Raw genomic sequence first — 10641 nt, forward strand, 5'->3', positions numbered from 1 at the left:
TGAATATAATGGTTAAAAAAAATCACAATGAACACTGATTCAGCAAGCTTTATTGGTCCATTTGATTATTTCATACATAAATAGCAACAAAGACATTAATTCGATTTTCCTTTTACAGCAAACATCCACAACCAAAGAATGCTGAAATTCTGCCCCCAAAGGAATCTTTTGATATGGCATCTAACAACACAGTGTTAATGTGGACCTTTCCCATTGTTAGTCACCTTACCTGAAGATAACTCTGGGGGCTATTAGTATAGTAATACATAAGTCATCTTGCTTAAAGTTGTTCCTCAGTGTTTCTGGTGGCCAGACACAGACAAAGTTTTGATTGTCAGACGAAAAAAAACATTTCATCAATAGGAGCCACAATTCCTGGTCAAGATTAATCATGACCCAAAGTGGATAATCACCTGGGCTCTCCACCTCCAGTGGGTGCTTTCTTCCACTCATCTCACAGCACGAATGATGGTAACTCTGCTGTTCATCAGGATTTTCCTCTAGGACAGCTACTTGGGTGTCCTTTGAGGTCAACTCCATAGGTTTACTTAGAATTAGTTTCACGGGCTGCCTTCCGCTGCCTGGGAGACTGACGTGGACTCTTCTCTGCAACACAGATTGGACACAAATGAGTAAATGTACATTGGATATACAAATATGCAAAATAAAAAATATCATTTCATCCCACGTGCAAGGAGAATGCCTTTGTATTTCATCACAACTTTCACCTGCACAAAAAACATCAAACTCACTGATCTCACTGAGGAGTTCCTTGGGTAGCCAGTCATAGTCAACACTGTTGCTCTTCTTGGTACCCATTTCAACGGTGTGCCTCTTGCCACCTCGCCTGCGACCGAATGAGGAGAGAAAGTGATGGCCAGCCACAAGCAGCAGTACAGCAAAGGCAAGCATGAAGATGTATAGGAAGAAGGTTTCTCCATCCATTCCCTCATCGACCTCAACAATGTTCACAGTCTGGTTGAACACTGGATCAACAAACACATTGCCATCCTGATTTGTAAAGAAAAAAAAGTAAAGAAACTTATTGAGTTAAAATAGTTTCAAAGGCTACAGAGCCTTTTTGCTACATTAAAAGTTTTTTGAGAAAGTACAACTGATAAAACAAGTGAGAAAAGGATGTATTCTCTTGTAATTAATCAATGTAGCAAAAAACAATATTCCATACTATATATTACTGCTTCCAACAATCACAAACTTTACATCATAATTTCAAACATCTGCTATCCAAACAACATTAATCCGATAAGGGTTATATCATCCATGGGAAAAGCCATATCAAACTCACAGCATCATGGTAAGCAAGGTTGACAGTTAAGCCAAGGGGACGACCAGCAAAGGCTTCAGCAGGGTAGAAGGAGTACATAACTGTGGCCTCCTGACGTGGTTTAACAGCACGGTTGTAGGGGATGGCGGTAAAGTTCTGGATGTAAAAGTTGAAGTCCATAGGGTAACGGAAGGAGGCATCAATGGCATCCAAGATGAAGTCTTTGTCCCCATTGTTTGTGAAGCCCACCAGGAACTCTACAAGCTTACCAGCTGGCAGGTCTGTAAAAACAAGAATATTAGCCTATTTAATGACAGCTGGAAGGGGAAGTAAAATGGGGAAGGATGGGAAGGAAGGAGAAAAATCATAAAGAAGAAAAGACAAGAAACCATGTGATGAGGAAAACATGAAAAAAAAATCGGGAGAAACAGACAGGAGAACTGGGAAGTGAAGATCAGAAAAATACTATAATACCTCACTATATACAATAGAAATTTTGAAACCTAGAGGAGCTACAGCCCTCATTGCTGTCCACACAGCCCTCCTTCAGGTATATTGAAACCATATACTTTCACACTGACCTGAGCCAGTGCCCACAGGCTTGGTGAAGTAGATGATGGTGTCAGCATCTGGGGATCCCTTGGCAGTCATTTCTTCTTCCTCCTCTTCCTCTTCCGTTCCATCAACTTGTTCTACTTCCGATTCTGTCCCATCATCAACATTAACCTCTTCATCATCAATGATGTCATCCTCTTCTCCATCAACCTCATCCTCCTGTGCATAGGCTACACTGCGGCCTGAAAAAGAAATGGAGAATGTGTTCATTTTCCTGCAATTGTTTTCCTATAGGTTGATCTTTTGTTAAGCCCTGCATAAAATTTACTGTATTACCTTGAATTATCTCGTCCTAATGTAAGCACTTGTAATAAACCTGGTTATGCTGATAAAAGGTAGGTCCCATTCTTGCTTTAATTAATCTTAAAAACCAAAACTTTTACCCTATATCTGCAACAACTATATTACCAATCTAAAATCATCTTAGCATTCATCTAACAATCAATCCCATATGCAGTGTACTTTATGCTAAATGAATGTCGGAACAAATCATACAGCAAAAATTTAGCTGCATACATTAGATGCAAACTGAGCTGTCAATTGCATACATTAACTGTATAATAGTGACAAAATTAGGTGGATGCACACTTGACTATTTCCTCTTCTCTGAGTTCCCATTGGTACTGAGCACAGTCAATCAACCCACACTAATTCCTCCACCCTAACCCTTTGTAAAAAAAACATACATCAATACTGACAACTTCCACAATTAGAGGGGAGGGGATAATTGCTTAGTGTTTGAGAATTCTCCCCAACAAGGATCTGAACGGACCTAACTCAATTTATTAGGATGGACAGGATGGAAAATAAGGCTCAGAATGATGTTACCAAACACAGAAAGAAAGAGATGGACACGGCAATCTCATGGAGAGTAAGTCATAAACATAGGTACAGCTGCAGTGGCATCATATGTACAGCTAACAACAAAAGCGATATTGCCTCACCAGACTGGCTTGGAGAGATCTTGCTCTTCTTGCCCAGAAAGGAGACCCACATTCAAACAACCTGGACATTGTTAGGAATGGGGGGAGAGCAAGGGGATATCTATATTCGCTAGGCAAAGCAAGGAGTGAGCACAGTCCCATCCTATCAAGGATATCGACTGCAAACCCCCCCCCCCCCCCTCTTTCTCTACCTCACTAATATTTGTGGGTGTGAATAATGTATCTTCTCAAATAGCACCTCTTGAGCTACCAAACATTAGGGAAAGGCTTTGGTCACAGAACTTCGAGGGTGATGGGGTGTAAAACTATCAATTAAGTATCAATTCCCTCGTTTTCCTTTTATTTCATTTAGGTGCTTCCTACGAATCACAAAGCAAGGTTTGGTTGGCAATAGCTTGATGCTTAAGAAGAAGAGTCGTCGGTACGGTCACGAAATTCGTTATCCGATCCTGCTTACTTTAGTTTTTAGCTAGGTCAATAATTTTTTTTACACAAAGTGTATGGGTATGTGATGCTTGTATACAAGAAATTTGATTAAAAAAGCTAGATAAATTTTTGCGCAAAAAAAAAAAAAAAAAAAAAAAAAAAAACGAGCAAGATGATAGAATTAAAAAATTATGTGATGGTTTCCTTATAGTGAATAGTACTGCAGTTTCCTTCTGACCAGAGTTAGTCAACAAATAGGAGTACCAAATGTAGCATTTATGTAAATCTATCTGAAACGACAATGTTTCAGTTACCTTGCAAAAAAGCGCCTTTTTTTTTTTGTCTGAAAATCTCCATTATTTTTTTCAGTAAAAAATGTATTTGGTGGAAATAATGCATGACTTTGCTACAGTTAGTAGATACGAACTGGACGATCATTTTGCAACAAGAATTATGAAAATCACGTAATTACATACAAAGTTAACCTTACTATCATGCGTGAAAATTTGATTGAGAAAATGGCAGTTTTTGTCATTCATTGTCATTACATCATAAAGGTCATACCAATGATTACCAAATGTGAATATCTACTTAGACAATTCCTTGGCCTTTAATATGAGTCCTGTGGTAGAGGGTCAGGCCTTGTTCAAGTAATTTTAGGTCATCTTTATGTCTAGGTCTAGGTCTAGGTCTAGGTCTAGGTCTAGGTCTAGGTCTAGGTCTAGGTCTAGGTCTAGGTCTAGGTCTAGGTCTAGGTCTAGGTCTAGGTCTAGGTCTACGTCTAGGTCTAGGTCTAGGTCTAGGTCAGGTTAGGTTAGGTTAGGTTAGGTTAGGTTAGGTTAGGTTAGGTTAGGTTAGGTTTGGTTAGGTTAGGTCTAGGTCTAGGTCAGGGAGTGTTCTCTGAAAAGTATACTTTCAGATGTCAAGGCTCCTAGTCCCTCCGTCATTTACATATAGTACATTATAAATCGTGTATTATGCATTTCTAATATATAAATGACATTGTTAGGTTTTCAACAGGTTGAAAACAAATCGTATACTCCCGAAAACTTTATCAATCGCACTGTTCTCCCATCCTTGCTGCAGCTGCCTGACTGCTGAACGCAGCCTAAACTATCATACAGCAGTATCATACCAAAGAAATTCGCAAAAAAGCCGAAAAAACACTGAAAATACAAGAAAAACAAAGCATGAAGCAAAAACAGGTGTGGCAGCACGAGGGCATTTAAATACCCCAGACCTTTAAACCACGGAAAGGAGCGCGTTACGAATCTGGCAACCGGCGCCCTGGGTGCGTCACATGGTCATGTATCCACACACAAAGTTTGAAAAAATCGTAATTTGTGAACCGTACTGACGACTCTTCCCCTTAACGCCTCTCCGCATTCATATACTTATAGAAAGTAAGTAAATTTATCATTTCAGTTTAAAGTTTGAGATACAAATTGAAAGTGCATCATCAGTCAACCTAATTTATATTGTTTCTGAAACTGTTGTTGAAATAAATGATATAAAATGAAATGCACTTAATTTTGTGCAGCAGTGCATAAATATAATGGTGGGGTATATAGGATGTAGGTGCTGCGAACTTAAAACAATTAACATATAATTTAATGTCAAATTATTAGGTGACACTCTTTAGACCTTGGCAGATTGGGCACTTCCCAGCGAAGCCCTTACCTGGCTCACGCTTACTCACTCACCCTGCAAAGGGCCGAGTCTAGCTTTACTCTACCCAAGGCTAAGGGAATGTTCCCTCAGCTTTGACTACCTATTCTTACGCCTTTATTTGTCGTTTCAGCAGCTGGTGTCCAACACTGTCGGTGTTCCTCCTCCAAACTATTCAATAAAAGTTCATTACTTTCGATATCTCCTGTTCAATACGTCTTTCACATTCATTTTGTTATTTATGGAAATGAAAATTTTTCAAATATTTAGAAAATATAATTGGGCGTGAAATATTGTCATGAGTTATTCTATTTTCCAAATAACATATCAAAAGTTTATCATCTACATAGCAGATCAAGGTGATACAAGATGGAGGAGAGAGAGAGAGAGAGCAGCTGCTTAGGATAATTCAGAGCCACATAATATACACCTCTGGTATAATGCAAACAAAGGATATTTCCGTCTGCCCATTATTGATAAAAATAGTCGGTTCCAACAATGTTTAATTTTTTTTTTAATACGGAAAATATGATAAGGAATGAAATTAAAACGATGTGATAAGATTTCATGATAATTTGAAATACAAGATAACTCAATTCTTAAGGCAGGTCTCCAATATATAATCAAATTAAAAACTAAACAGGAATAACAGCAATCCTGTGCTCTCTCCATATATGGTAGAAACACCCACAATCCACAAATTAGATTGACTGAAGAATCTAAGAGAACAGTCAGAATCGTTCACGATAACATCTTCAGACCCAAAGATGAAATTGAGGACGATTCTGAAACTATTGTTTCACTTTCTTTCAATACATGTAGTTTGTGCATTGTGGGGTTTTTCTACCATACTATCAATACAGCAGCGTTTTTCCACTCTATAAGATGGCGGTGTCCATTTTCCTCTATCTACGCACGTCGCAGTCTTCAACCTCTACCATATTAACTGTATCTCACCACTCATAGACAAAGTTGCTCATCTTATTTACATTGTGAAGGCAAATAGTGTAGGAAATAGAAGGTAGAAAAGGTTAGGTTTGGGTTTTTAGGTTTGCATGATACCCTAGTTTTGGTGCTGTCTCTAGATGGTGCATCACTCTCTGCAACAAATACTCCATAAATATATTGTTTATGGTAGAGGTTACGGAGACAGACACGCGTAGATAGAGAGAAATGGACACCGTCATGTTATAGAGCGGAAAAAATAGAGTGGGATGGAACATAGTATAAGTTGCGCCAGACTTGTATTTACCGTTAAATGGAAAAAAACGGCGGCGCTATACGCCGCGCAGAGACAAATTCGAAATCAACCTTCTGCGGCAGAGTCATTTGTTTATGTCTGCATTTTCTATAAACTCATTTTATACGTGTCTAGTTTTCTGTATTTCCATTTTCTATACCCACGTTTCCCCTAATTGTCATGTTTTCTTTGCACTACTTTCAACCGACATGGAAACATTACCGTTTACTAATATTTTAATCCATTATTTAATCCTATTTCTACTAACATTTCGTCTTTCTTTTATGCTTATACATTTTAAGTAGGTAATTGTTGAAGACCGTGACGCACCCTCGCATAGACTAAATCGAAAAAAAATGATGTTTTTCTGCATGAAATCCTATGATTTCATCGATTTTCGGCGTTGTTTCTTTTGCGAATGAATCGTTCAGGAGATCGAGTACCATTTCTCCATCGACGATCTTGATTTGATAGTCCCATTTGCAGGGGAGGGCATGAAGTATATCAGGGAAATTATGGGGGTAAAACAAGCTTAAATAAGAAGAATAACGATCAAAAATGCATAAAACTAGCACAAAAAGCGCTTAAAATCGGCCAATGAAACTCTACGGATGTAACCGCCATCTTTGAAAGTTTACTGACTGACGCGAAATAAATCAAAAACTCCACGGGAACCCAACCCACATTTCGGCAAAAAAAAAATCTACGGGAATTCACACGTTCCAACCCCCAAAAACGTATTGACCAATAAACCAACCAACCTAATATATCAATATAAATTGCCGTGACTAGGCGTGCCCTTCAGGCACTGCCCGAGGGGAGGGTTGATGGGGGGCAAGCCCCCCAACACCCCCCAGGACACATTCTCTCCACCACGGTATGTACGGCAAGATAGAGCTGCATTCACACCGTAAAATAATAAACCAAATACCTTTATATCAGGAAACGTGAAACTTTCGTTTCTTTGTACTGTTGGGATTGCTTCGATTTTAATCACCTTTTTCGTCCTTTGGAGCTCTTGATGGGCTCAGATATAAAACTGGGATGGTTACTGAAGTCGAATTATTCTTCAATGCCACTGTAAAGGTCTTAAAAAAGAACCCAGAATCAACACAACACTGGAAACGCAACATTTCTCACCGGCTTTCAATCTCGAAATGAGCGGGTTGGTGAGCTGTCAACCTGTGGCTGGCGCAAGAAAGTGTGAAACACTCGATGCGCAGGATTCGATATGAGGGTATAGATAAATATAAAAATATGCAATTGAAGTATAATAACATTACTAAAAGACTTTAAAGGTATAAATGCATACCAGAAGACAGATAATTAGCCAAATATCGTTTTGACAAGCGCGTAATGATACACGGACTAGTTCGCGAACGCAAAAAATGCGTTCGTGGGTCAGTGTCGTGTTTTTCCTAGCAAGGTAAACAAGCTCATCGACTTTGAATTTGAAAGGCGGCCGAGCGTTATATTTTCGTCATTTAGCGGTGACTATAAGGCCGGTGCATCTTAAACTATACGCTATCCCCTTCTATTTTTCCCGCCCTATAAGATGGTGGTGTCCATTTTCCTCTATCTACGTGCGTCGCGGTCTTCAACCTCTACCTTTAAGTATTGTTCTTTATAATGTATATATTTTATGATTTATAATTTCGTTATCAAACAGATTCATTGTTAACAATGTAACGACGTTACTGCCTCTTTACCATAATTGCCTCCCATGTCGGAAAAAAAAATGTTCATTACTTGAACACTTTCCGGTAAGCTCTTGACGTGTAAGGACTTAGCAAGTTTTGTGTGCGGTGTGACATGTGGTAAGTTAAATATATGTTTCAATGTTTGTTTTATATTTATAGGTATTTTAAAGACAATTGAAAAAATAGTGTATCTTTTATCATAGTTGATAAATAGTGTTATTCAAACATTTTTTACGGTAGGTACTGACAATTTGTGGAGGAATATGCCGGTCGCATGCCCTCATATTGGTAGCCCTTAAATGCCCCAAATGCAACGACATTCATGTAGATACGACAACCCCCCCAAAATGATAATAGAAAAGTTAGATGCAATTTCACTTCGCCGGGTGCTTTGCCAAGCACATATTAAAAATGTATCCGGCGAAGAATAAAAGATTTCATTAGTTCCTCTGACGCCACATCTTGTCTGTAGAGTGACGGTATGAGTTGTATATTGTTTAATAATTTTTAAAATAAATTGACATCGTGCGAATAAGCGGTGGGGTGGGAATTATTTTGATATTTTGTGTTCATTATTTTGGTTAGCATGATAACATTTTATATTTGTGAAAAATGTGTATCAGATATCGGGTTTCTATGCATTGTGAGTTGCGCTTGTTTACTCGAGCGGTGTTTCATTAGGTGTCCGTCGGACAAAGTTTGGCTCTTTTTTGTATTATACGGCCTTTCTATTGTTGCCATGACATAAATTTAGGCTCGTCTTTCATATAATTACAATTTTTATAGATGTTTAAGTGGTATTTATTTTATATAGAAATTTACAGGTAGCTATTGACATCGTGCATCCCCAGGGAGGGCATGAAGTTTATCAGGGAAATTATAGGAGAAAACATGAGCATATAAATCGGTAACAGCAGATGCTGATGATTAGCCAAATACCATTTTGACAAGCGCATAGTAACACATGAACTACTTTGGATATCACAGTACTGAGTTATGCAGTCAGGGTTGTGTTATTCGTGACAAGGTACACGAGATGAGCGACAGAATCTGAGCGGTGATATGCATGGTACATATTCTTCGTTTAGTGCCAATTATGAAGCCACTGCGGCTTAAAATGTGTTGCAACCTATTTCATTTCTTCCGCTCTATAAGATGGTAGTGTCCATTTCTCCCTATCTATGCGCATTGCTTTAAGTAATTTGTACCATAACTTTCTTATGCTCTATAAGATGGTAGTGTCCATTTCTCTGTGCATCATTCTCACTTACCCCCATCCCACTAAATTTCAACTATCTTGCTGTGCATATTATGGTAAAGACAATGTTTGGTGGGGGGGTGTTGCAGCCAGTTACAGCAACTTTGATTGTTGAATAAATTTTGTGATGGGCAGTAGGGGACAGTCTCTGGCATGTGCATCCTCACTATAAATAATTACCTTGGTTACAAGGGAACAGTGAAAAGAATTATTTTTGCAGTATGACTGTAGAGAGGGTACAGCCTATTCTGGATATTTAGTTATCCACCAGGACAAGAATTAAGCCCAGTCACTAACACCCAAAGAAAAAGTTTTTTTTTCTAATGTGTCCTCATAATGGATTGTGATAATTTTGGTATCATTGGATTCCTCTCACTGTCTAGCTTCCAAATATACAAAAAATATATTGTGCAGAAACCCCCCAACCCCCCCACATTCTTGACCCTGATTCTGTGTACATTATTCACATTTATTTCCAATTTTCCCTAGTACCTCTCATGACCCCTGCTCAGAATGTGGGGATTGCATTGCAGACAGCAGGAGCAATCCAACAATACTGAAATCATCGCAATCTATTATGCAGACAAATTATTACCAAAAAGTTTCCTTACAAACAGCTGTGAAGCTAATTACAGTAAATAAAGTTTGATGCATGATAAATACTTATTCCAATGCCAAAACTAATGTAAATTCCATAGAGTAAAACTGCCTCTTCAGACTCGTAACACACACAGATCTTAAAGAAAATTTTAACTGCTTCCAACCTGTACATAAAAATTAAGAACAAATTTACCAACTACACTACAAATGCACACAGGAACAGCATGGATGTTGTGTGAACCATTTAGCAAAATCTGACATCTAATTGAAGAATTGTACATGCATTATCTGAGAATATCTGACAAGGAAAAATATTGAATATTCAGATTCATCATAAAGGTGAACTTTCAATTAGGTTCAGATTTCCGGACAGCAAATTTTCATCAATAACGGACCATCAAAAAAGGTTCATATGCACTTATCTAATGATAATTTATAACTTCAAGAGAAATACATGCATAGATTTTGTAAAAATACGGTTTCAAAACCAAATAAGCCGTTTCTTCCGGCAAGTGAAAGTTATTTTGAATTTGTCTAATCAAATTCGAGCAATACAATCGCAGAAATCATTTAACCAAACTGAGCTATATCTCACCTTCATCAACCACAGTGATAACCACTGGAAGAACCACCAGGAGGAGAAGTAATAATTTCTTCAGTGATCCAAACATGATGTCTCCCACAACTTTCTTCGTGCTTCTACCTTGACTGACAGCGTGTTTGCTTCTGTCCCTTTACTCAAGTGTCATGGTGTTCCTCTGTCCCGCGTACACCAGTTACCTTTTATATTTAGGTTTTTGATGGTTTCGTTACCAATTTTTGTGGTGTTTTCTCATATGCTATTGCTTTTTTATAATTTTATCTGATGATATAAATATACTTGAATATTCTGCAAGCTAATATTT

At 38.2% G+C, this 10641-nt stretch overlaps 1 protein-coding gene across 1 annotated transcript; it reads right to left on the reverse strand.

Annotated features, from left to right (window-relative positions):
- Positions 1 to 28: 28 nt before the first annotated feature.
- On the reverse strand, positions 29 to 10491 carry LOC113802009 (signal sequence receptor subunit 1 l(1)G0320). The gene is made up of 5 exons (XM_070120213.1): positions 10332 to 10491; positions 1867 to 2082; positions 1307 to 1566; positions 753 to 1011; positions 29 to 606 (listed from the first exon to the last, which is right to left on the reverse strand). Exons 1-5 carry the CDS (start codon positions 10405 to 10407, stop codon positions 545 to 547), a joined length of 873 nt encoding a protein of 290 aa, XP_069976314.1. The 5' UTR covers positions 10408 to 10491; the 3' UTR covers positions 29 to 544.
- Between the last annotated feature and the right edge of the window lie 150 nt (positions 10492 to 10641).

This window comes from Penaeus vannamei, unplaced genomic scaffold, assembly GCF_042767895.1.
Source record: "Penaeus vannamei isolate JL-2024 unplaced genomic scaffold, ASM4276789v1 unanchor3776, whole genome shotgun sequence".
In the NCBI taxonomy this organism is placed as follows: domain Eukaryota; kingdom Metazoa; phylum Arthropoda; class Malacostraca; order Decapoda; family Penaeidae; genus Penaeus; species Penaeus vannamei.

Coding starts and splice junctions, on each gene's coding strand:
- LOC113802009 (XM_070120213.1), bottom strand. CDS start 10,407: ATGTTTGGATCACTGAAGAAATTATTACTTCTCCTCCTGGTGGTTCTT. Junction 1,012..1,306: donor ACCTTGCTTACCATGATGCT/GTGAGTTTGATA, acceptor TTTACAAATCAG/GATGGCAATGTGTTTGTTGA. Junction 607..752: donor GGAACTCCTCAGTGAGATCA/GTGAGTTTGATG, acceptor TCTGTGTTGCAG/AGAAGAGTCCACGTCAGTCT.